Source organism: Lonchura striata, chromosome 15 (genome assembly GCF_046129695.1).
Source record: "Lonchura striata isolate bLonStr1 chromosome 15, bLonStr1.mat, whole genome shotgun sequence".
NCBI classification, from domain to species: Eukaryota; Metazoa; Chordata; class Aves; order Passeriformes; family Estrildidae; genus Lonchura; species Lonchura striata.
Window position 1 is genome coordinate 15947982 of NC_134617.1, and position 26267 is coordinate 15974248.

General features: G+C 61.3%; 1 protein-coding gene across 4 annotated transcripts in view; it reads left to right on the forward strand.

Moving 5' to 3' along the window:
• Positions 1–7183: 7183 nt before the first annotated feature.
• Positions 7184–26267, forward strand: part of PCDH1 (protocadherin 1) — a 55680-nt gene continuing 36596 nt past the window's right edge. The window contains exons 1-3 of one of the 4 annotated variants that reach the window (XM_031506048.2): positions 7184–7344; positions 14536–15350; positions 16883–19075. In XM_031506048.2, the coding sequence (XP_031361908.1) occupies positions 14553–15350; positions 16883–19075 (2991 nt within the window). In that variant the 5' untranslated portion in view covers positions 7184–7344; positions 14536–14552. Of the gene's footprint in view, positions 7345–8474; positions 8636–9061; positions 9112–14535; positions 15351–16882; positions 19076–26267 lie in introns of those variants that run through there. The other 3 variants (XM_031506047.2, XM_031506050.2, XM_031506049.2) reach the window with 3 other exon arrangements.

Consider the following 26267-nt stretch of genomic DNA (forward strand, 5'->3'; position numbering starts at 1 on the left):
CACACTGGGTGCCTGTCGGAACTCAAAATGTCCCTCAGACATTTTTGGAGGTTCCAGGCCCAGGTCAGAAGCGTTTGAGACCCTGGCAGGCAGCTGGAAACAGCTGTGATTTTGGGTTTGAGCCATGGAATGATTTCCCAGCCTTGCAGGAAGAACAAGAAGTCACAAAAGTTTAGATATTAGAGTAGAAGTAGTTACAAAGTAGAGGGAAGAATTTTTGAGTGCTGTACAGGTTTTGGTTTTGTACATGGGGGTCAGAGGGTTTAAGATGGATTTGGGATTTGGGCCTGTCCTGTCCTCCCTCTTTGTCCTTCCTCACCTCCATGTTCTTGGTGATGTTGGCACTCACAGATTGGTTTAGAGTAGAAAAACACCATTTAGTATAGGTAATAGGCATTGGGGAAAACTGTAACCATGTAACATGTAATGTACCATATAAAAGATAGAAAAACACCATTTAATATAGGTAATAGGCATTGGGGAAAACTATAAACATGTAATATGTAATGTACCATATAAAAGACAGCAGCAGCCCTGGCAGGGAGAGAAGAAGCAGTCGGGGTCAGAGAGGATGTCAGGGTGTGTGTGTGCCTCTGCCTGAGCTCTGAGCAAACCACAGCAGCCTGAGAAGAAAATCTTTTAGATAACTTGCAATAAACTGCCTTGAGACCAACAACAGAGACTGCTGAGCCTTTCTTGGGAAGCACGGGTTGGAGGAGAGACTTTTCCAGCACACGGAACCACCCCTGACCTAGGGTGGGCTCCGGCAGGTGCCAGCCTGGGGTGGTGATGCTCAGGCACAGGGGAAGCAGGACGTGCTGTGAGCTCTGTGCCATCACCCTGGCACCCGGGCACAGCTGGGATGATGTCCCATCCCGAGTATTCCAGCACTGCATCCCAGGGTCAGCACTGCCACAGTGCCCCAACCCCAAGAGAAAAGATCCCCAGCAGGATCCCCGCTGCAGCCATCCCTCTGAGGCTCCTTCTCTTCCTCGGGATGGGCTGTAGTTGATCTTGACTGGCCTTGCCTGCAGATCCCAGCTTGTCTGCCACTTGTTTAGCCCTGCACTCCCCTTCCATCCTCACCCAGGGCCTCTGGATTTTGCCCTGTAAAGTGTTGGTTCCAGGATACTGCAGAGCAAACACGGAGTGGAGATAAAAGGGCAGCATCACTCCCTGGAGCAAACACAACCCCAGCCCTGCAGAGGTCACTCAGGCCCATGGCTGCTGCCACCCTTCCCACTCCAGCCCCTGCTGGCCCCGTGCTCCTGCCACATGCCAGCTCCAAGGGACAGTGACCTCCCCCCTCCCCGAGCCTGCCCCAGTGCATTCCCATCCCGGCCCGTGCTGCTCTGTCCTCCCCCATGCCAGTGCCAGGGCTGCCTGTTCCTGCCCTCCATGCCCACAGGGATCTGTTCCTGCCCTGCTGGTGCTCGTGGCACCTTGGCTCCCTGTCCCCTTTGTCCCCTCTGCTGTCCCCATGCCCTAACCCTGCCCTCAGTCTGTTCCTGCCAAATCCACGCTCACCCTGAGCTCTCCCTGCTGTGACCACAGTCCCCAACCTGCTGTTGTCACCCAGGACCCTCCCATGGTCCCCATCTGTCCCTCAACCCTCCAGAGCTCTGCTGGCTGTGTGTCCCTCCTCGCCAGGGATGGGGGATGAGCCTCTCCCTTTCTCCATGCCCAGAGCTGCTCCTCTCTCCTCTCCTGCCCAGCCCAGGCTCCACGGGCAAGTCCCAGCCTGAGCAGAGGTTTCCGTGTGTCCCATCCCTGTGCCAGTCATGGGCAGGGCAGGGCAGGGCAGCTCTGCTCTGCTCTCCCCGAGTCTCCTGCTCCCCTGGGATCCTGTGGAGGGAGGTCAGGGCTCCCTGACATGACAGCTCCTGTGGGAGGATGTGGAAGCCTCCCTTCCGCGGTGCCTGCTCGCTTGTCTCCAGGGCTGGACCATCTCCCAGCGGCAGCTGGAGGTGGGATTCCAGGCAGGAGACCGTTGGACCCTAACAAAAGCAGGAAATGGGTGTAATTCTCCTTCGGAGGAGGAATGAATAGCAGATCCCCGGAGGAGGCGAGGCCAGCTCAGCGAGCGGCAGGGCAGGACGTGAGAAACTCGCCTCATTCCTCACAGGGCTGCACTTCCTGAGAGCTTCCCCCTTCCTGCTGCTCTCCAGCCTCCCCCCAGCTCTGCCGGACCCTCAGCAGCTCCAGCAGCGGGACAGGAACCACCAGGGACCCGTCCAGGGTGCCTGTTCCCAAACCTGCTCCTGCCAGGTCATGGGGAGCCTGGCATGGGGACAGCTGAGGGGGGCAGGGGACATGAATGATGTGATTTAGTTGGTGACATCCCCATTTTGGATTTAGATGGCTTTGAAGGCCACTTCCAACCCAAACCATGCTCTGATTCCACGACTCTGTGACCCCACACCTCGTGTACAGCCCCACTCACTCCTTCCTTATACCCAGGAGCAGGAATTTGAGTGTTTTGGGAGTAAAGAGAGTGCCAGAGGCAGGGGATGGGAGGAGGGCCACCACAGCCCAGAGCACTGGCATGGGCACGGTGCTGGGAACAGCAGGAGCTGCCCCTTGGGGGTGGCTCCCAACCTGGGGAAGCTGTTGGAGCATCCCAGGGGTTTCCAGCAGCCTGGGGGTGCCAGGGAAGCTCCTCTCCAGTCTGAATCCCAGGATCAGCTCAGGCACTGAGCACCAAAGCTCCATCGGCCCCCGGGGTTTCATTTTGGGGCTCTGCTGCTTCTTCTTGAGGAGATCTCCGGTGCTGCAGAGGATGGGTGGGGACAGGAGAGATCTTCCTGAACCCTGGAGCAGGGGATTGATTAATCAGTGCTTGAATAATTGCAGGGCACTGCAGACATTCTGTTCCCTGTGGAGGGAAGGGATGAGGTGGAGGATCGGGCCAGGGAGGTCACTCACCCCAGCCCATCCTCGCCTGGGCCTCAGAGCTGCTCCCAGGATTAAATGGCTTCTTTTTAAAAGTGAGATCTAATCTGGTGACAAAAGCTGCAGCAGTGCTGTGAGCCATCATCTCCCCCAGAAAAGCTCCTCCAGCCTTCAAATGCTCTCACCCTTAGATGCTGGATTTCAATCCAAGGCTGAATCTGCCTCTCTTCAGCTCCAGCCCTGCTCTTGTTGCTCCTTGCTGTGGGATTTAAGGGTTCCCTGCTCTGTTTTCCCTGTGGGAGGACACAGGCCAGGTGCTCAGATCACCTGATAACAGAGCTTTAGCAGCATCACAGCCCTAGGCCTGGCTTTTCCAGCCTGTGGTGGGGTCTGTGGTGCTCCTTCCAGCTCTCTGGTGTTCCCCTGACATCCCCAGTGTGGGTGCCAGACAAAGAGCTCCAGCAGGGCGCTATTCATTGATTTGCAGCCCCCACACACCAGTACACAATGGTCCCTAATTACTCTTTCACAGACAAGTCTGCATTGCTGGACGAGGCAGATATTCCTGGGAGGGCTTAAATTTAAAGCTGGCTTGGTTGCTGGTTAAAAGCCAGAATTCCTCTCCCCAGCTTGCATGGGCATGTCCAGAGTCACTGCTTTCCAAGATCCAGCCTGAGGGCTTCAAATCTCAACTTCAGTCCCAGATATATTCCGGATATCTGCAGTCAAACACCCCCTGACCATTTAACCAGCTGAAAACATCCTCTTCCCTTTCTGTCTCATCACTCTGGGTGTCATTTTCCAGCTTTTCCAGCAAAGATTTCATCTCTTCATCTCCATCATTGATAAAAATGTTTCATAGCAGCGGACGAAGCGCGGGGCCCCGGGGGGGAAGGTGGGAATAATGCTACTTTCTGCTCTCTCCCCATTAGCAGCCCCCTCGGAGATCTGCCAGGGAAGCAGTTTGAATCCATCTCATCTGTGCCCTGTTAATTCCTTCTAATGCAAGTTTTAATCAAAATGTCAGGTGGAAGGAAGTCAAATGCCTCGGAGAGCTCCGAGTGCGCTCTATCAACACAAGTGCCTCTCTGCCCCAGCCCGGTGATCCTGTCACACGCAGACAGGGCTCTGGGTGACAGCCCTGCTGGCCCTGCCACCAACGCTGGCTGCAGCTCCCGAGCCTGCGGATATCACATCACCAGGTGGGTCTTGTCCCAGGGATCCACGTGTGGCTGGAAACCCATGGGACGCCAACACCCCCCCTGAGCGATGCCCTCACCAGCTTCTCCAAGCCTACACCCGCCTTTCCTCCTCATTATCCAGGGAATGCCGCTCCCTGAGGAAGGAGAGGAGCTTTCTGTAATGCTCGGCCCCAGCGTCCATCCCTGGAGGAGCTTCCAGTGTGGCAGTGGTGGAGCTCATGTGGCCCTGAGGGACAGGGGACAGTGATCCCTGAGGAAAGGTCCCTGAGGATGGGGAAGAGTTTTCAGGGCTGGATGAGGAGACTGGAGATGCTCAGCCCCGAGGAGATGCTCAGTCCATCCCAGGAGGAGCTTCCAGCATGACAATGGTGGAGACTATGTGGAACTGAGGGACAGGGGACAGCGATCCCTGAGGAAAGGCCCCTGAGGAAGGGGATGAGCTTTTAAGTCTGGATGAGGAGACTGGAGTTGCTCAGCCCACAGTGTCCATCCCAGGGGGACCTTCCAGTGTGGCGATGGTGGAGCTCACGTGGCCTTGAGGGACAAGGGACAGTGGTCCTGAGGATGGGGAAGAGCTTTCAGGGCTGGATGAAGAGATTGGAGATGCTCAGCCCCAATGTCCATCCAGGAGGAGCTCCCAGCCCTGTGCCCTGGGATGTGGGGTGGGCCGAGCGCTGTGGGAGGACCAGGGCTCAGGGGCTTCCCCAGCTTGCAGGATCTTTCATCCTCCGTCACCATAAAGCCAGGCCAGATCTGCATTTGCAGCAGCCCACAGAAGCTGCCTCTGTTGTCTTATTTTTGTTATTTTTGAGAGGATATTTTAGCGCTGAGCACATTCCCTCCTGTTGCCATGGCAGCCGTGACAGGGGTTATATACCGTGAGAAAAATACCAAAATTAATGAGTGAGTGAAAGAGCAGCCAAGAGAAAAACAAGGTTAAAAAAAGAGTTAAAACAGTAATAAAAACAATCTCCCAATAATTTGGCAGCGAGCATCCCACAGGCAAGGCGGGCGGCGAACACGGGAGCCCTGCGGCTCCTCGGTGGAGCCCAGCTGGGGCTGCTGCCCGCGGCCCGTGGCCGGAGCATCGCGGCGCTCCGAGGGCTGCGCTGCTCCCACCTCATCCCACCGCCGCTCCGGATGGGGCTGCGCCCACCCCGCTCCTTCCCCCGCAAACCTGCAGCCCTCGGTGACGCAGGAGGCGAGCGGAGGAGAAGTTCTTTAATGTGCTCATTTCCTCGCTTTTGGGTTTTGAGGATCTTTTTGTTTTTAATTGTAGAAACAAGCGGATTGTCAGAACATCTGTGTTATTAGCATTTGCTGCCCAAATCCGAGCTGCTGCTTCTCCCGCGGAGCCCAGAGCTGATGAGAGAGAGAACAGAGGAGCCTTTGAACTCCTTGCAGCAGACGGCAGCCAGGTTGCTGCGTGTGTGTGTTGGGGGGGGGTATTTATTCTCTTGTAAGGTTCATTTGCTCTCCGTGTTTCCCTTTCTTCTCGCTTTCCCAGAGATTTAGCTGGATGCTCTTCCCTCGCAGGCTTTGTTCTTCTGACAAGGCCCCACTGGCACCTCGAAGCTGCTGCCTCTGTGTGATGCCAGGGCAGCCCAGCACGGATACCTGGAGCAGCCCAGCACGGGGACCTGGAGCTCGGGGCAAGCCGGAGCCTCCAGCAGCAGCCCCGGGGGCGGTGGCACTGCCAGCCCTGGAGGGGCTCAGGGAAAAACTCTGCAGACAGAGCTGCAGCCTGAGGGCTTCTTGTTGCTCAGACTGGCTCAGCTTTCTGGGAATGGTGAAGACAAGGTGAGGATGGGTGACTCATCTGGAGCTGGTACATGTACAGGATGGATTCTTCCCTGTTAGGGGGGTGAGACACAGGTTGCCCAGAGGAGCTGTGGATGCGCCATCCCTGGAAGTGTTTAGGGCAAGACTGGAGGGGGCTTGGAGCACCATGGGACGGTGCAAGGTGTCCCTGCCAGACAAGGGTGGAATGAGATGTTCTTTGAGCTCTTTTCCAACCCACACCATTCTGGGATTCTACAATAATGCCCAGTAGAAGGAAGTACAGGGAATAGTGAGCTTCCTGTTTGTCAGAGGGCAAGGAGCACTGTGGGTGAGGCTTTCAAAGGCAGTGGGGTGGAGGAGGAAGGCAGAGATGGATGAGGCAGCCCTGGGATGCCAGATCAGCAGGGGCCTGGGCATGGTGTCCCCCCAGCTCCCCAGACCACAAGTGCTGCTGGCACTGCTCTGCCAGGCTGCTCCCCTGGGCTGCACAGAGGTGGTTTCTGATGCCAGGACACTTTCCCCCTGCATTCCTAGAGCCTGGACCTGTCCCTCACAAACATGTCTGAGCACAGACCGAGGTGACAGTCACGGGTGTCCCAGAAATCAGCTGCATCCAGTGATCCAGGTACGTGCCCAGCTCCCCGGCACTCCCTGTGCTGCTGCCCATCGACTCCTTGGCTGCCCCGTGACTCTTGTGAAATGCAAACCTTTGGTCCCCAGCAATCTCTAAAGTTTGCTGTCCCTGCTCCACGGGCAGCCTTGGATCCACAGGGTCACTCTCGGTTTCTCCTTTTGCTCCAGCTCTCCGTCCCTCCAAGGAGGGCTGCCAGTTACTGATCCATCAAATCTCCCCCTGTCTCTGCAGAATTTCACTCCCTCTCCCTGCCCAGCTCACGCTGGATCAGCAAGGCACAGCCTGACAAACCCCACAGCTCCTCTCCCTGCCCCAAAGGTGGGCTGTGACCTTCCCTGGCTTCTCAATTCACATCTTCTGCTAAATTGGCTTCATGTGAATTGACACTCGGAAAAAAAAGCCCTGCACACAGACGCGGAGGAGCCGACATCTCTGGAGGAGCAGAAAGTCTGGGAGGAGAGCTGGGCTTTCCATCCTGAGGGATGACTCGCCGGCCCCCTTTTCCTGCGTGGCGGGACGCAGCCCTGCCACAGCCTGAACCCGCTTGTTGCCGGGGAAATGCGGAGAGATCTGGGAGAAAAGCCCGGCAATTTTGGGGGGAAAACGGGGTGATTTAGGGGGTGAGATCGAGCCGGGCTGCTCCGAGCGGGCAGGCGCAGCCTCTAGATGGTGCAGTCATGCAGCCGAGCTGAGCATGTGTGCAGCGAAGGGCGCTGCGCAACAGGTTGGCGTAGCTCAGCGGGGAGACGCGCTCCCATCCTCGCTGCGGCGGAGCGGGAAGGACTTTCCAGCATCCTGGCGAGAAATCCGCGCCGCAGCCGGCCCGGAAGGCGGGTGAGGGGCAGCGCCAGGGGCTGCGCGACCCTCGGAGGGGGCTGAGGGTTCCGGCGGGGCCGGGCTGCAGCTCCAGCCGCTGGCAGGGAGCGCGGCCGCTCCTTGCAGGAGCGCGGAGGCGGCGGAGGCAGCAAGGGAAGGAAGGGGCAGCCCTGAACACGCTGTCCCCAGGCCCCCGGCGACTTCGCTTGGCCAGCCGAGGTGGCGGGGTGAGGAGCCAGCTGAGGGAGAACAGCTCGTGAAAGCATCCCAAGGGCGCTGCGAGCTCGCGGCTGCTTTTGGGAGTCCAGGCGCTCCGTGGCCGCTGCGCCCCGACACCCTGCGCTGAATAAAGCCGTGATTCACCGAGCTGGGACGGCAGGGCACAGCGGCCACTCCGGCCCCACCACCGCAGCCGGCAGGGCAGCTCTGCGGGCTCGCAGCCCTGCCGGCCGGGGTCGGGGAGGGGTGGGCACAGCGCCCGCGGAGCTCGGTCCCACGGAGGGACCCTCCCGGCTGCGCGGCCCGGGCCTGGCCCTGCGCAGCGCGGTTGTGGGGCTGTGAAGCGCCGGCTGGAAGAATAAATGAGCGAGTTAATGATTAAGAGTACCGAGAGGGGAGTGAGATGGGAGACCCGAGCCGCACGTGTGCGGGCGCGGAGCGGAGGGGTCCCCGGGGTGAGGGGGCCCGGGGGGGCGCGGGGACCCCCGCTTTCCACGGGCACGGCGCTGGGCGCGGTGCCGGCAGCCCGGAGCCGGCGGCTCTGCCCGGCAGCCGCTGCCCGCTCGTCCCGGCAGCCCGGCCGGGCTCGGGATCTGATAAGGAGCCGGAGCTCCACCTCCCCGTGGTGGTGGCGGCGAGAGGCGGAGGCAGCGGCGGGCGGGGGGGGGAAGGGGCCGTGCCTGCGCTGCGCTTCCCCTGCACATCCTCACACACACCGAGGGACGGAGGCGGGCACGGACCGAGCTGCCCACCGGGGCTGCCTCCAGCCTGAGCCGCCGCTCCGCCGGAGGAGCCGCAGCCCCGGCCCGGGGAGGGGGGCGGTTCCCGCGGGACATTTATATTTTTTTGCCCCCCCCTCCCCCTTTTTTTTTCCTATTTTTCTTTTTTTTTTTTTTTTAATTATTTTGTCTTTTTTTTTTTTTTTTTTTTTCCCCAGTATTTTTTTCCATTTGTTTTTCATCCGTGGATAACGCTCGAGAGGAGCCGGGGGGGTGGGGGGAGCGCGGTCCCGCCGGGAAGGAGGCGATGGAGACGCCGCGGGACCAGCGCGCAGGGGCTCGGCGCGGAGCGCAGCGCCGGCACCATCCAAGTAAGAGCTGCGGCGGGGCCGGGACCCCCTCCCGCAGCCAGACGGAGCCGCGGGGGAGGTGCGGGATGCCCCGCGCCGGAGCTCGGCGCCGTGCGGGAGCGCGGGGCCGGGCGGCGGCGGGAGCGGCGCTGGCGAGCATCCCGCTCCCGAGCATCCCGCATCCCTCCGCTCCGCTCCGCGCCGGGCTGTGCGGGGCTCCGCGGCCAGCGGGGCGGCTCCCGCTCGTCCCCGGTCCCGCCCGGCGCTGCCACTTGTTGTGCGGCGCGGCGCGGAGCGCGGCCAGCCCCGCACGGCGCGGCGCGGCGCAGGGCGGGCGGTGGTTGCGGGAGGGCGGCTGTGGCGGGGGCTGCGCGCGTGTTTCGGGGTGTTTATTTTTCCGCCTGGGGGTGGGTGGCCCTGGGTGTGATTCCCTCGTCCAGCCCTGGGTGTGTGCGCCCGCGGTGTGCGCGGCTGCGTGGAAGCCGCAGAAGTTGCGGGTGAGCCGGGAGCCGGCTGGGAGCGGGGCTGTGCGTGAGCCGGAGCGGCGGGGCGCACGCCGGGGGCCGTGGCGGGGTGCCCGCGTGGGGTGCGTGTGACACCGGGGTGCGGGGACGCGAGTGGGGTGCGCGTGTCTGTGTGCGGAGCTGTGTGTGTGACGGGGTGTGCGTGCGAGCTCCGAGTGTGTCAGCGGGTTCTGAGTGTGTCCGTGGGCTCCGAGTGTGTCAGCGGGTTCTGAGTGTGTCAGCCGGCCCCGAGTGTGTCCGCGGGCCCCGAGTGTGTCCGCGGGCCCCGAGTGTGTCAGCCGGCTCCGAGTGTGTCAGCCTGCCCCGAGTGTGTCAGCCGGCTCCGAGTGTGTCAGCGGGTTCTGAGTGTGTCAGCCGGCCCCGAGTGTGTCAGCCTGCCCCGAGTGTGTCAGCCGGCTCCGAGTGTGTCCGCGGGCTGTGCGTGCCTCGCCGCGGACGATCCCTGTCTCCCGGTACGCGAGGCTGAGCGCGAAGCCGGTGCCGGCAGAGCGGCTCCCGTGGTTTTGTCACGGGTGTCTGCGTGCGTGTATCCGTGTGTGTGTGCGTGTGTCTGTGCGTGTGCGTGGGGCTGGCGGAGCCGCCTGTGGGAGCGGGGGCTCCGCTCCGCTCCGCGCCCGCAGCGGAGCCGGCGGCAGCCGGAGCCTCAGCCCGGGCAGCGCCGCGGGGACCGGGGAGCCTCGGCCGCGGCGGAGCCCGGCCTCCATCCTCCCTCCCAGCCGCCGCAGCCGGCAGCAGCCGCTCCCGCGGCGCCCTGCGAGGCCGGGGGGACCCTGTCCCCCTTCCCCAAGGTCCCCCCAACCCTCCCGGCTGCATCCCCGGGGCAGAGCCGCTCCCGCTGTGCCCGGCTCCCAGCGGCCCTGCCGGGGGGTCTCAAGCCCGCGACATTTATGTCTTCCCCCAGGGCCCCTCTCCAGCCGGGAGGGAGGGAACAGGAGCCCGGAGTGGCTATGGGGGACCCACGGCTGGGAGGATGGGGGTACCACTCCAGGGAGGCTCTGACAGGTCTCTGCCTCGCAGCCTGCCAGACTTGGAAGGGATGTGGAGAAGGCAGCAAGAGAAGGGAGGGCCCTCGGCTTTGCCGGCTTGTCATCACTGCTGAGCTCCTCAGGGATGATTTAGGGGTGACGCTGTTGCCAGGCCAGTGGGGTTCCTCCTCCCGGGGTGCTCTGGCTCCCGGCGCTCGGGCCCAGCCTGCAGAAACGCCGAGCAGCCGCAGTGGCAGCCGGAGCTGGAGCAAACCCTGGGACGTGCTATGGAATACCCAGGATTCAGCCCATGCGTGCCTTGGGCGCAGGACTGACCATCAGCGGCTGTTTTCTCGGCTAACATGACCCCTGATCTCCGCGTGGAGCTGGGATGAGCTGTTTGCTGCTTGCTGGGATGTCGCTCCAGCTCTGGGTGTCGGAGCAGGGCTGGGGGGAGCATGCAGGGGGGATTAGCACTTGTGTGCTCAGTGCAGGCTTTGGAGAGACTTGTAAGCCGTGGCTCCGAGCCACGCAATCAGCCGCTGGGAGCGAGGAGAGGCTGGACTTTGGTGCCCATTCCCGAAGCGGTGCTGCCTCCCGTGGAACGGGGCCAGCAGGCTGTGGGAATCACAGGGAGCACAGGCTTGTTCAAGCAGTTGCTTAAATTCGCGGCGCTTTATAACCTCTCTCTCATTAAGGCTTGTTTTTTTTTTTTTTGGTGGGGATGGCTGAATTCTGTCGGATTTTGCATGCCACTGTCCTCCGAGAGCTTCCCAGTCATGCATTAAGCAGCGTGACTAACGCCTCTCTCATGTGGTTCAGTCTCTCTCACACACTCCCCGTAGGGAGAATTGTGTGTGCGGAGGAATAGTTGTTTTGGGAGGGGCTTTTATTTTTAAGTGCTCTGTGCTTTGCCAGCAGGTTGGAAAAAGGTGCCTGGCACCAGAGAAGAAAGTGTGGGATAGTCCTTAGATCCCATGGGAAAATAGCCTGGTGCCTTGGACTGGCCCCTGGGAAGCCTGTGTCTCCTGCACAGACGTGCTTGTGGAGGCTTCCTCCTACTCCTCCTACTCCTCCTCCTCACGCCCAGCTCTGGGCTCTCACGTCTGTGCCGTGTCATTTGCACCCCTGGGTGCTGAGCAGGATTCATGACCCTGCTGATTCCTTATCCCGCCGAGCCCAGGGCTCCTCAAGCCTTCCAGCAGTGCCCCTCAGGCTCTTGTCCCTCTCCTCCTCTCACCTCCCTGCTCTGCAGGGTGCCTTCCTTCGCCTGCAGGAATGGGGCTTGGGCTCAGATTCCAGCCCTGGTTTTGAAGCAGAAATCCTGGGCACCTTTGGGTGACACCCTTCCTCCTCCAGGCTGGCACAGGGCTCCTGGCATTTCCAGCTGCTGGGCCCCACCTCCCAGCTCCCTCAGCCATGTGAGACATCAGCACTGCCTTGAGACTTTTCCCTTTCCCGGTGATCTTTCACCTCGAACCAGGGCTTAGTCAGGACGTGGCTACGTCACCAGCAGCCGGGCCCAGCCCAGTGCAAACAGCCCAGCCGTGGGCACGGTGCCTCTCCCAGCCCGGGCATCCTCCAGGAGCCCTTTCCCAACAGCTGGAGCTGCCCATCTTCCCTGTCCTCACTCAGGGCCATCCCCAATGCCAGCGCAGGCCTCGGGGCAGGTTCACCCCATGGAGGCAGCTGGGTGAGGGGGGTCTGGTGTGAGCGCACCTGTGGGGTGGCAGACACGAGCGTGACCCAGGTGCCAGTGCCCCCGCACGGGTGACATCACACACATCACGGGTGGCAGCGCCAGGGCATGCGCACACGCGGGCACACGCGTTGTGTGGGGCGCACACACGTGCAGGAGTGTGAGCTCACACCTTGGGGCACGGCTCAGAGCGGGCAGGGATGTGCTCCTTGCCCCGTGTGACACAGCTGCACACCCTGCTAGGGCACAGGTGTGAGGTGTGTGCCTTTCCCTACGGACACACGGCCCTGCTCCGGGCAGGTGCACACCTCTGGAACGCTCACAGTGCACGCCCAGCACAGACACACACACGTGTGTGCACACATTGCTGATGCAGAAATCTGTTCTGTTTCTGCTTGGCTCCTGACCTCCTCCATCCTCAGCCCGGTCCAGGGATGGAAGATGTCCGGCTCTCTCCTCATCCCTTCCTCCTGGAGTCACACATCCCAGAGCTGCTGGTATGGGCAGCTCTGCATGGCCTCAGCCAGCTGGGGATGGCTCTGCTCTGCACAAAGCAAGTGGCAGGACAAGGCAGCAGAGGCAAGCTTGGCTTCAGGGCCAGGCATGGAGATGTATTTTCACTGCAGAGGCAGAACTCATTCCATCCGTGTCCCCCTGTCCATGGGGAAGCAGAGGGCGGAGGGACCGGGAGCTGTTGGCTTGTGGGAAGTACCAAGGAGGACAGTCCAGGGTGTTCCGCTCGCTGATGATCCATACCATGCCAGGCTAAGCAGGAACTGGGCACTTGCAGTGTGGCAATTGCCTCCATTCCACGGAGGGGGATGGCAATGGGGCGCTTGCCCATGGAGCGTTTGCTTGTCCTTGGGCACAGAGTATGGAGAGAGGGAGTGATGGGAACGGCGAAAGCAGGGTGATGCTGTGGGGCCTTGGCAGAGGTTTGTGGCTGTTAATTTTAGGGCACCCAATCCCTGGGTTTTTTGGGTGCCAGTGAGCTGCGTTGAACCCCTTTATGCTCATGGCTCAGCAGAAGCCCTTGGATCCTGGAGGAGGAAAATGTGTTCCCAGAATGGAATCCAGGGAATGGGAAAGCTGGTGGCCAAGCACTGCACCAGTCAGGGGCTTGGTGGCAGAGCATGTGGCTTGCAGAGGAAGGGTCAGTCTGTGGGGCTGGTGGTGTTCCTGGCACGGCCTGGGCACTGCATGGGCACAGGGAAGAGGTGCCAATGGCAGGGGCAGCAGTGCAGGGGTGCAGCAGTTCAGGGGGGCAGCAGTGCAGGGGTGCAGCAGTGCAGGGGTGTCTCTGCAATGCAGGGGGGCAGCGCTCCCGGCACCACCGCTGCAGCAGCAGGATGGGCACTGGCAGGGGTGGGCACCCAGTGCGTGCCATGTCCCAGACTGGAGTGGGAGGGAACGGGAAGGAACAGTGTGTCTGCAGTGAGGAAGGGAACAGGAGCTGCTGGCGCAGGGTGTGGGGTTGCCTAGTGACTGTGCAGCGAGGGGGATGCTGTGCTGCCGTTGCAGTGCGCCGGGGCTGGGCACTGCCGGGGGCTGCCCGGGGGCTCCTGCACTGCAGCACAGCTTGGGCAGGGACCCGGTGTCCCTCTGGCTGCCGGGCCAGCGGGGCTGGCAGTGCTCCACAGGCAGTGCAGGAGGGATGATGCTCAGGGCCCTGCATCCCTGCAGTGCCGGGTGGGTGGTGCCTCTGTACCTGGCAGTGCGAGGCTGGCAGTGCCACTGCGCTGGCAGTGCAGCAAGGGCAGCGCTGCTCTGCTCCTGCCACAGCAGTGCCCCTACGGCCCTGCAGTGCTGGAGGGGTGGCAGCCCTTCATCTCTGCAGCACCCCATGGGCCTGCAGTGCCCTGCAGCCCTGCAGTGCTGGATGGGCAGCAGTCCTGCATTCCTGCAGTGTCCTGTGTCCCCAAAGTGGTGGCTGCTGCTGTTCCTGCAGTGCAGGCAGTGACGGATGGGAGAGAGCTGTATGCTGGCAGTGCCCTGTATCCCTGCAGTGCTGGGTGCATGGCAGCCCTGCATCCCTGCAGCCATCCATGGCCTTCCATCCCTGCGTGGGTGGCAGCCCTGCATCCCTGCAGTGCCCTGTGTCCCTGGTGGGTGTCAGTTCTGTATCCTTTCAATGTCCCATGTCTCTGCAGTGCGGATGGGTGTCAGCCCCACATCCCCTCAGTGTTGGATGGGTGTCAGCCCCACATCCCTCAGTGTCGGATGGGTGTCAGCCCCACTTCCCACAGAGCAGAACTCTCCATTTGGTGCTCCTGTTTCTGCAGTGCTGGCAGCTGTGTGCAGTGCCCGTGTGTCCTGCTGTGCGTGGCAGGCTGTGCCCCTACACTGGTGGCACACAATGCTTCTGTGTTTGGGTGGTGAGAAGCTGTCTCAGAGTCTGGCCGACTCCCATCGGGTTGCTGGCAGCAGGCTGCCTGCAGTCCACCCTGTTAGTGTGCCTCGTTGGGTCTAATTACAGTTGGTGTGGTGACGAAGAGGGTGGACAGTGGCAGGAGTGGCTTCCTGCAAGTGGCAGGGCTGAGGTTTCAATGACAGGGTTACTCACTCCAGCAGGGCGTTGCAGGAACTGTGCAAGCTGGGACGGGTCCTTCAGGAGCCCCGGCAGCCCCTTCCTTCGGGAGCCGTGCCAGGACCATGTGCGGGCCCACATGGCGCAGTGGGGTGAGCCAGGGAAGGGGGCTGGTCGCTAACCTCCGGTGTCTGTGTCTCCTCCAGCTCCCCTGCAGCGCAGGATGAACCCGCTGGCGTCCTGCCTGGGCCTCTGGCTCCTCTGCCAGCTCCCTGCCCTGGCCTCGGGGACACGTGCGGTCTACAAAGTGCAGGAGGAGCAACCCCCCAACAGCCTCATAGGGAGCCTGGCCTCTGACTACGGCTTACCGGACATGGGGCACCTCTACAAGCTGGAAGTGGGGGCCCCGTACCTCCGTGTGGATGGCAAGACTGGGGACATCTACACCACAGAGACCTCCATCGACCGGGAGAGCCTGCGGGAATGCCAGCACCTCCTGCCCGGAGAGCCCTGCTTCCTGGAGTTTGAGGTGTCCATCACTAACCTGAACGCCAACAGCAGCCCACGCCTGCTCGAGGGGCAGATCGAGGTGCTCGACATCAATGACAACACCCCCAACTTCGCCTCGCCCGTCCTCACCCTCTCCATCCCTGAAAACACCAACGTTGGGACGCTCTTCCCCATCCCCCTGGCCATGGACCGGGACTCGGGCCCCAACGGCGTTGCCTCCTACGAGCTGATGGCTGGTCCGGAGGCGCAGGAGCTCTTTGGGCTGCAGGTGGCCGAGGACCAGGATGAGAAGCAGCCTCAGCTGATCGTCATGGGGAACCTGGACCGGGAGCAGTGGGACTCCTACGATCTGACCATCAAGGTGCAGGATGGGGGGAACCCCCCTCGGGCGAGCAGTGCCCTGCTCCGCATCACCATCCTGGACATGAACGACAACGCGCCCAAGTTCGAAAAGGCCCTGTACGAGGCAGAGCTCTCTGAAAACAGCCCTGTGGGGCACTCTGTCCTCCAGGTGAGTGTGGGGGATGCTTCTCCTCACTGTTTCCCCTCCTTCCTGGCTGCAGGGACAACCCAGGAGCATTGACATGGCTGTGGTTCCTCCGGGGAGGAGGGAGGGCTTGATGAAAGAGCCCACAGTGTCGCCCAGGGCCAGCGGCCAGGCAGGTCCCTGGGATATCACATCTGCCCAAGCGAGGTTGGAGAGGATGCGCAGGAAGGCACAGCTGGAGTGGGGCCGCAGGACACAGCTGAGGGGCAGCAGCAGAGCTGCAGGGAGCAGGGTTCTGGGTTCCTGGGAGGGCTGGGACCTGAGGGCCACCGGGAGCCTGGCCTGGGGCCAGCGCGGTCTCAGTGCTGCCTGCAGACAAGACATAGACCCTTTCATGAGTTGCATTCCCTTGGCTGCTCCATGGAAACTCGGGAGGTGGGAACAGGGAGCATCCCTGCTGCCCGTGCGCGGGGCTGGCTGTGGCTCCGGAGGTGCCCTGCTGTCTGCAGGGAGCCGGGGCTCTGCCTGTCTCGGGCAGCGCTGCAAACTGGCCTGGGGAGCCCAGGGGGCTGGATCTTGGTGGATTTGGCTTGGAGGGGGCATTGAGATGATAGTAGTCGACATCTGTTTATCTGCAGCTGCCATCTTAATAAGCGGCGCGCGGCCAGCTCTCATCTGCCTGCTAATTCTGATGTGAATTTTTTAAGAATTCATTTTTCACTGTTAAGAGAATGGGAGTTGGAAGAAGATAAGGGAGCTGCATGGCCAGGAGGAGAATGGGCTGAGATGCCGCTGCTGCCATTGCTCAGCTTTTATCTTTCAGGGGGAAAATGACTTCCGCCTGTTTTGTGAGTGGAGGTAAAAGGTGGAATTTACATTTAACAACTTTCGTTCTCCATCCAAATCTGCTGAGCAAGATAACGGCGGAGCAGCAAATGGTGCAGAGAAGAGGTTGCTCAGAGAGCCGATTAGGGAGGCAAATGTTAGACAAACCTCATCTTCTTTAGAGAGCAAATAGTAGGCGTAGAGGCAGGTTTATGGGGATGCAGGGCTCCTGGAGGGTGGGCAGGGATGGACGGTGATGTGCAGGGCTCAGACAGCCCCAATCCCAGCGTGGCTGCATCCCTGGATGCCACGATGGAGCTGCTGCAGCTCTGCACATCGTTGCCTCCCTCCTCACCCTACCTGAGCCAGGCAGCTGCTCCAGCCCCTCCTCGGGGGCACAGCTGGAGCTGTCCCTCCCTGCTGCTGGCTGGGTCTCAGTGGCACAGTTCCATGGTTCCGGAGGATTCCCTGCGTGCCGGAGCTGGCTGGGAGGGAGCGCAGCCAACCAGCCCAGCCGGTTTCTCCGGAAGATCGAGGCAGAGCCTCCGTGCCCGAGGGCGGCTCCCAGCTGCTCTGCCGGTCCCAGGCTCTTTGCCCCACAGTCCTTGGCCCCAGAAGAGGAAATCCTGGTTTTTCCCTCAGCTGTCCTCAGAGAAGGCTGTGGCGGTTTGCGGAGGGGCTCACCCCGCCGTGCCCCTGTCCTGCTCACTGATTGTCCCTCTGTCCCCCAGGTGAAAGCCAACGATTCGGACCAGGGCGCCAACGCCGAGATCGACTACTCCTTCCACCAGGCCTCGGACATGGTGCGGCGGCTGCTGCGCCTGGACCGCGCCACGGGGCTCATCACCGTGCAGGGCCCCATCGACCGCGAGGACATCGGCACCCTCAAGTTCTCCGTCATGGCCAAGGACAAGGGCGCCAACCCCAAGAGCGCCCGCGCGCAGGTGGTGGTCACCATCAAGGACATGAACGATAACGCGCCCTCCATAGAGATCCGGGGCATAGGGTTGGTCACCCACCAGGATGGCATGGCCAACATCTCGGAGGACGTGCCAGTAGAGACAGCAGTGGCTCTGGTGCAGGTGTCCGACCGAGATGAGGGTGAAAATGCTGTGGTGACCTGCGTGGTGGCTGGTGACGTCCCATTCCAGCTGCGCCAGGCCAGTGAGACAGGGAGTGACAGCAAGAAGAAGTACTTCCTGCAGACCACCACGCCGCTGGACTACGAGTCGGTGAAGGAGTACACGATTGAGATTGTGGCCGTGGACTCGGGGAACCCGCCCCTCTCCAGCACCAACTCCTTGAAGGTGCAGGTGATGGATGTCAATGACAACGCCCCTGTCTTCAGCCAGAGCTTCACTGAGGTGGCTTTCCCCGAGAACAACGAGCCTGACGAGCTGGTCATGGAGGTGAGTGCCACTGACGCTGACAGCGGCTCCAACGCCAAGCTGGTTTATTCCCTGGTGACAGACCCCTCCTCCAAGGGCTCCTTCACCATTGACCCTGACTCCGGGGAAATCCGGGTGAAGGCGGTGCTGGACCGAGAGCAACGGGAACGCTACGAGTTCTTGGTGGTGGCGGAAGATAAGGGCAGCCCCAGCAAGCAGGGCACAGCGTCTGTGGCCATCAACGTCATGGACAGGAATGACAACGACCCCAAGTTCATGCTGAGCGGCTACAACTTCTCAGTGATGGAGAACATGCCGCCCCTCAGCCCTGTGGGCATGGTGACGGTCATCGATGCTGACAAAGGAGAGAATGCCCGGATCCAGCTGTCAGTGGAGCAAGACAACGGGGATTTTGTCATCCAAAATGGCACTGGCACCATTCTCTCCAGCATCTCTTTCGACCGGGAGCAGCAGAGCACCTACACCTTCCGACTCAAGGCGGTGGACGGTGGGGATCCCCCCAGGTCTGCCTATGTGGGGGTGACCATCAACGTCTTGGATGAGAACGACAATGCCCCCTTCATCACTTCCCCTTCCAACGCCACCTACAAGCACATCCTGCCCCACACCAGCCCCGGCCAGCAGGTGAGCAAGGTCAAGGCGGAGGACATCGACTCGGGCATCAACGCCGAGCTGATCTACAGCATCACAGGAGGAAACCCCTTCGAGCTCTTCCAGATCTCCCCGCAGAGCGGAGATATCACTCTGGAGAAGGAGATCCTGCGCAAGCACCACGGCCTGCACCGCCTGGTCGTGCGCGTCAACGACAAGGGCAAGCCCTCGCGGCATGGCACGGCTCTGGTGCACTTCTACGTCAACGAGACGCTGGCCAACCGCACGCTGCTGGATACGCTGGTGGGGCACAGCCTGGACACCCCGCTGGACATCGACATCGCCGGTGACCCCGAGTACGAGCGCAGCAAGCAGCGGAGCAACATCCTCTTTGGAGTCATCGCCGGCATTGTGGCTGTCACCCTGGTCATCGTGCTGGTGGTCCTGGTGCGCTACTGCCGGCAGCGCGAGGCCAAGAGCGGCTACCAGGCGGGCAAGAAGGAGACCAAGGACCTGTATGCACCCAAGCAGGCCAGCAAGAGTGGGAAGAGTAAAAACAAGGTGAAGAAGAGCAAGTCTCCCAAGCCACCCAAGCCCACGGAGGATGAGGAGGAGACGGGACTGCAGAAATCGCTCAAGTTCAACCTCATGAACGACTCGGTCAGCGACAGCCCCCGGATCCACCTGCCCCTGAACTACCCTCCTGGCAGCCCGGACCTGGGCCGCCACTACCGCTCCAACTCGCCGCTGCCCTCCATCCAGCTGCAGCCTCAGTCACCCTCTGCCTCCAAGAAGCACCAAGTGGTGCAGGACCTGCCGGCCACCAACACCTTTGTTGGCACCGGGGACAACAACTCGACGGGCTCCGAGCAGTACTCGGACTACAGCTACCGCACCAACCCCCAGAAATACACCAACAAGCAGGTAGGAGAGCTCATCCTGAGGCCGGCAGCGGCGCCCCCGCTGCACCGGGGAGCCATCTGGACAGAGGTGTGGGAGTGAGCGTGGACTGGCCCCCAGCCCTGCATGCGTGGCCCAGGGGGCTGGTGTTGGACTACCCCGGAGCCGAGCCACAGAGCCTGGGCGTGGTGCAGGGAGGGGATGGGGACGGTGTGAGGGAGGCCAAAAACTGTCTGAGCCCTTGTCAGAGCGCCCGGGGCTGGGTCCTGGTGGCGCTGCCCGGGTGACGGTGATGCAAAGGGCGCTGCATGTGTGTGGCTCTGCATGTGGGGCTCCGGGCAGGGAATGCCACCTGCCTGCGTCCGCTTTGGGGACCACTCTAAGAGCACCAAGGAGGGCGATGCCCACCCTCCCATCCCTCCCTCCGCTTGGGCTGGCTCATGGGGAGGAGGGACTGGTCCTGCTCCTGCCACAGCCGGGTTCCAGCCCTGCCCTGCTCCAGGGAGCAGTTGGGAGGGCTCTGGCCTCACTGTTGCCAGCCCGGCTCTGCTGGTGCGGCTGAGCCTGCCACCATCCCTGCACAGGGCGCCTCAAAGGGAGCTCTGCGCCCGCTGTGGCTGCCCGGGCAGGTGGGGCTGGGTGGAGGAGCAAAGCTCTGCCTTTTTCCCAGGCTCAGGCTTCGGCTTCCCCCAGGCTCGGGCCCTCTGCCACAGCCGGCACGGTGAATTCCGGGCTTAGCACGAGCACTGGGCCTGGAGCTGTGGCTCTGCGGGAGAGGATCTGCAGATCCTGGTGGCACGGGAATGGCCTGTCCGTGTGGCAGGGCTGGGGCTGTGCTGGGGGCCAGGGGAGAGGGGCACGGAGGTCTCTGCTGCGGTCGGGTCACTGCTCTGGGTGTTGCCGGGGGGTTCTCTGCGTGCGGGGCAGGGCGGAGGCAGGTCTTGGCTGCTCGCTGGTGTGCACTGGAGCTTGGAGCTGAGCCACAAGGTCGTGGGCTGAGTGTGGAGCTTGCAGGACCTTCTTTCTCAGGCTGTCTGGCCACTTAGGAGCTTGCACCATGTTTCTGCTTTGGCACTTCTGTCCTTAACCAGTCAGGGAGGGAGAGGGGGAGCGAGTGCCTGTGGCTTTGTCTTCTTCCTGGGGCCCCATGGGTGAGGACCACCCACTCTCCCCCGTGCTGTACCCCCTGTGCCCCATGACACCCCTGCCCTCTTCTTTGTACCCCCATGAGCGGCAGGCTGGGCTCCTGCCGTGGGGCTGAGCTCAGCTGCCCTGTTGGATTTGACTTCAATAAAGTTTTCTATTTTTGACCGATTGTGCCTTATTTTCCCTGCTGCCCCTGAAAAGGCTCTCCCAGCAATTTCCCAGGCATATTTTCCATGTCCTTGGCCACCGGAGCACTCAGGCCCTGTGGAGGCCAGAAGTGATGCTCACGTGGGCCGGCCATCTCCACAAACCCTCCACCACAGCCAGCGTGGTCAGTCCAAAGGCTTCATGGTGCTGACCCTTCATCCCCAGGTTGACATGTCCCATGTCCAGTCACGCCCTGGCCCTCTGCAGATGTCCCTCCGGGACAGGGTTCCCAACACCTGCACACACACACACACACACACACACACGCACACACGCACACACGTGTGTGTGTGTGTGGATGCAGTCTGAGCCACAGCCCAGCCCGCCCAGCTTTCATTTCATTTCATTTCACACCAACATCCTCCCTCAAAGCTTCTCCTGGTTGATCTCTACATCCTCCTGAGCCACACCCACGTCCCGCAGCCAGAGCGTGGTGGAGCAGATCCCTGTGCCTGGCTAGCCTGACCCAAATCCCGCCGGCGCGGGCTGGCAGCCGCCGGCTCCCACCCGCCGCAGTGCTGCAACGAGGGCGCACGCGGTTGCAGATGGAGCCTTGGCATGTCAGCAGCGCCCAGATCCCGGTGCTCCCCCACCCTGGCAGGGGATGGGAAGGAGAGATCCTCTCAGGAAGGCTTGCTGGAGCCGGGTGGTCTTGCTTCCCATGCAGATGGCTCTGCCCTCTATGGGATTTCCTGGTGGGTTGGATGGGGGTGATGCCAATGCCATGGAGCTTGCCTGGGGTCGTATCTCCAGCTGTTTGGAGAAAAGATGGACCCTGGTAGGCAGGAACAGTCCAACTCCCCTCTCCCACCATCCCACTGTCCCATCTCATGGACCCCCCTCCCTCGCCACCCATTCCTGTTTCTCCTGGTTTTTCTTCCAGACTGGGGCACCATCCCTGCTCCATCACACCAGTTCACCTCTTCCCCAGGGCCTCCAGAGGCCTCACCGGCCTGCTGGGGCCGAGGAGCTCCGGCGCTGGGAGAGATTAGATCAGCCGGGGAAACCAGTGGTTCTGGCTGCGGTGGTTTGAGCCCTGTGCCAGCCTTGGCTCTCACAGCCTCCTCGTTTGTTTTGCTAACAGCATAAGGTTTTATCTTGAACCATCCAGGAAGTGTCTGGGCCTCCTGGGCAGGCAGGGCTGGGACCCGCAGGGAGAAGCGATGGCTGCAGAGGAGGAAAGGAGACACCAGCAACCACCTCAGTAACTGCTCCCCGCAGGGCTGGGCCGGGCAGTCTGGGGGCTTGGCTCAGCCCTGCTATCTGCTTCCCTTTGGGAACCTTCTGAGAGAAGTTTCCCTTCCTTCCTCGTCCTCAGCAGCTCTTTGATGAACGTGGGGTTAGAACTCCAGGCGCTGGCGTGGGGAGCGGCTCTTTCTTCTGCCTGGCTCCCAGGCCCCATCCTTTTTTACCAGGAGGAGATATTCTACATCTTTTCCCAAGAGCTGCCCTGGGTCTTTACGGCCCCCCACCACCCAGGAAGGCAGCTGGAGTGGTGTGAACTTGAGTGAGCTCAGCAGAGGTTCCTGCACCTGCCCGCGGGCTCGGAGCGCGGTGCAGCATTAATTACTCTCTGCGGGAGGGGAGGAGAGGAATATTGTAGCTGTAATGGACAGAAATGAAATCGTCTTGTTTGAGAATTTAGCTCAGAGTCTCCATAAATTGCAGGTTTAGGTGCTGGCAGATGTCTGGGAAAGTCTCCCACTGTCCTGGATCAGTGGGTTTTCTCAAGGTCATTCACGTGGAATGAGCTGATAAATGGATCCAGCAAGGAGCTGCAGATGGAGCTGAGGGTTCATGGGGGACCTGCCCTGCTTTCCCCCGTTTCAGAGAGACGCTGTGCTGGGAGCAGTTCCTCCACACTATGAATCAGCTCCTCCTGCTGGGATCGACGGGGCTTGGGTCAGATTTGGCTCTGCCGGGCTGAGACCGAATGAGGGAAGTGTCTTTGAGGGGCTGCAGATCCCTGGATCTGCTGGGAAGAGTGGCTGTGTCAAAGCACAGCAGCTTGTGAGCATCACTGGGGTGCCTGGCAGAGCTGGGGGAGCACAGGCCGGGGTGGGGAGTGGGCAGTGCCCCGTGCTGGAGCATTGGTGAGGATGCTGAGGGCACCACGGGCAAGGCAGGAAGGTGAGGTGGCTCTTGGCGTGTCTGTGCTGGGGACTTGGGCTGATGGCAGGGAGCGAGAGCACCCTGGGCCATTTGGGAGCTCAGAATGTGGAGCTTCAGCTACGGGAGAAGAGCAGCCCCTGGTACAGGCTGGATGTGCAGCCAGACCCAGCGTGGGTGTGTGCAGGCTGTGCTGGGGGGGAGGTGACAGCAGGATGGTCACTGCCAGCGCCCTGTGCAGGTGGCACGGTCTCGGTGACAAGGAGGGGCAGGGACACAGCACGGGCTGTGTGTCAGGGGTAGGGGATGCAGGGGGTGCAGCTGGAGTTTCCCCAGGGGGAAGGTGGCACAGGGCAGGGTACAGCTCCTGTGCCAAGGAGGTGGCAGTGGGGACTGTGCAGCCTGGGCTGTAGGAGGTGGCACAGGGGGTGCACAGCCCCAGGGAGAGGGGCACAGGGCTGTGCACAGGCTGCGCTGGGTGGAGGGCGGCAGTGGGGTGGACACAGTGACAGAGGGTGGGCAGCCTTGGCCAGGTGACAGCTCTGTAGGCAGTGTCTGCAAGGAGACAGTGGCACTTACCGTCACTGACATACCAGGGAGGTCATTGGCTCTCTCCTGCCTGGCAGTGCCTGACCCCACCAGCGCTGGGGACCTTGTCCTTTCTCCCTTGAAGGCTCCCTCAACCTGTGCTCCTTGCCTGGGACTCCCACGTGGGGCTGGGTGACAGCACTGCCCAGTTCCCCTCCCTTCTTCTCATTCCTCCCTCCCCTCCTCTTCCTCTCCCTCCTCACAGCCTCAGCCTCTCTCCTGCCTGATGCCCTTGGAGCCAGCGTTGGCCTTTCCTAGCTTGGATCTGGGGACCTCCTCCTTTCCTCCCTCAAATCTTCCTGCTTCTTTCACAACCGGGTCTGCTCCTCTCCACCCTCTCTCCTGATCTTTCCCTTCGCCCTGGCTGTCCCCAGTCTCTCCTGACCGTGCTGGCCTCGGTACAGAGGGATGCTGAGCCCTCCCAGCGCAGGGCTGAGCCCCTGGCTGGCTCTGCTGGCCGAGCTGTGGCTCCTGGGGGATGAAAGCCCTGGCTGTGTGTGCAGCCGCCCGCTCCAAGCCTCCCTGATTGATATTCCCAGCACTGCTCTGCCCGCTCGGCCGGGCTCTCAGCTGCAGTGCTGTTCCCTGGAGCGGGGCCCAGCCCTGCAGGCTGCTTCCCCCGGCACCCAAATCCCGGGGCAGAACCCGCCTGGGACAGGGTGTGTCCCTGTGGTCCCTGCGTGTCCCCATGGTTCCTGAGTGTCCCCATGGTTCCTGAGTGTCCCTATGGTCCCTGAGTGTCCCTGTGGTCCCTGTGTGTCCCCGTGGTTGGTTCCTGCATGTCCCTGTGGTCCCTGAATGTCCCCGTGGTCCCTGCGTGTCCCCATGGTCCCTGCGTGTCCCCATGGTTCCTGAGTGTCCCTATGGTCCCTGAGTGTCCCTGTGGTCCCTGCGTGTCTCCGTGGTTGGTTCCTGCATGTCCCCGTGGTCCCTGCGTGTCCCCATGGTTCTGCATGTCCCCATGGTTCCTGCATGTCCCCATGGTTCCTGCGTGTCCCCATGGTTCCTGCGTGTCCCCATGGTCCCTGCGTGTCCCTGTGGTCCCTGCGTGTCCCTGCATGTCCCCAGGCACTCGGTGGCCCCTCAGCCCACAGAGCACCCAGAGGTGTGGATGGGGTGAAGCAGAGAGGGTGGGATGTGGCTGGAGGGGGTGGAGGGTGGGGTGCTCCCGGGTGAGGACAGAGCTGGGATGGGATGGAAGGTTGGAGTAATGAGAGGGTGCAGGATGTAGGACAGGGTGTTGTGAAGGAACAAGGGCTAAGGAATGCCTGGAGCAAAGGGCACAGAGTGGCTGGAATTGTGTCAGAGCTGGGGAGGGCAGCCCTGGGAGCTGTGGGACAGCAGCAAAGGGGTGGCTGCTGTGCTCTGGTGGCCAGCTGGGACCCCCAGAGTGAATCCCCCCTTGTGGGGCTGTGCCAGGGCAGGTTCCAAAGAGCCCCTTTGTGGTTTGTGGTGTGTTGGACACTCAGCCCCTGTGGTGCCCTGGCAAATGTCCCACTGGTTGGCACATCCTTTGGAATGTGTGCCAGGCCCAAATCACCTTCCTGCCCCTCCACCCTCATCCCCACACAGCCCTGTCCTGTGAGAGCACCTGCCAGGAGCCCTGGGCACGGCCCATCCCCAGGGCACGCTGTACTGCCATTGCACAACCCAGCTCTGCTTCTGGCAGAAACCAAGATGGTCAGTGGAGATTATTCCCAAAGAGGCTCTTCCTGCAGTGCCCTGAACCTTCAGCACCCCAGAAACCACAGGCAGCTCAGCTGAGGCACAGGAGGGTGGAACAGGAGTGAGGAGGTCACCCCTGGCATCTTAGTGCTCCCTTTCTTGTCACCTCTGACTGTGGCTGCAGCATCCCCCAGTCCAGCCTGGGAGAAGCTCAGCCTTGGCTTTGCCTCTGGAGTCAGACCTGGCACTCAGCCTCACTCAGCTTCCCCCCAACAGGTCCTTCACTGTCCTTGTCTTTTGTCCTGACCCTTTCTGTTCTTCAAGGACAGCTACAAAAAAGGTGGAGAGAATTACATAGGCAGAGAGCGATAGGACAAGGAGAACTCTTTTAAACTAAAAAGAGGAGAGGTTTAGATGGGATATTGGGAAATAATTGTTGCCTGGCAGGGTGGGCAGGCCCTGGCACAGGGTGCCCAGAGCAGCTGTGGCTGCCCCTGGATCCCTGGCAGTGCCCAAGGCCAGGCTGGACAGGGCTTGGAGCAGTCTGGGATGGTGGAAGGTGTCCCTGCCATGGCAGGGGGTGGGATGATATGGGCTTTAATGTTCCTTGCAACTCAAACTATTCCATTATTTTATTCTCTGATTTTCCGAACTGTTCTGGAGGTCTCTGCACCCTTGAGGACCTGGTTTCCATATCCTAACTATAGTAAAGGCTTCTTTTCCGAGTGTGGTTCCCAACCCAACCCACTCGAAAGGAAGAGGAGGTCAGGCAGAGGACCAGAAAGAAAACAACTCCCCCAGATCCCTTAAAAAACACCCCTGGTTGTTTTGCATCAATGCCTTGTGTGGTGGAAGCTGTTTACTGCCTCAGCCCTTCAGCTGCTTGCAGGGAAGCGTGGGTGGGTTTGTGGTGGCAGCGTGGGTTGCGACCTGCCAGGAGAGCAGGAGAAAGCTCCACCACCTCATTATTTCCATCCTTCTGGCACTCACAGCCAGGCCTTGTGGGTCCTGCCCAGAGATCCCTGAAGATGCCCCTTCCCCGGGATGTAAACATCCTTCTGAATTCCTCCTGGCTTGCAAAACACCCGCTCTGATCTCCTATCTGCCCACGGCACAGGGATCCTGGCACGCTCCATCCGAGCTGGAGCCGTCCTTTGGGGAGGGCAGCGAATCCCCACCTCTGTCCCTGGGAGCCGATCTCGCTCCGGAGCTGTCGGAGCAGCGTGCCCTGATCCAGCTCCTCGGAGACATCTTCAGAGGTCTGAGCAGCCTGGAAGCCTGCAGCTATTTTGCTCCCCCATGGCCTGGTTTTCACATCCTCCCAGCTCCCGGTGCTCAGGAACAGCTGCTGGCCCTGCTGGGGGGACCTGGTGGCTGAGATCCTGCTGGAAGTGTCCTGCTGGAGCGGTGTGTGATGTTCCTCTCACACTCGTCCATTCATCTTCCTGCTTGTTCATCAAAAGCACTTGAGCCCCATGCAAAGCAAAACCCGTGTTTCAGA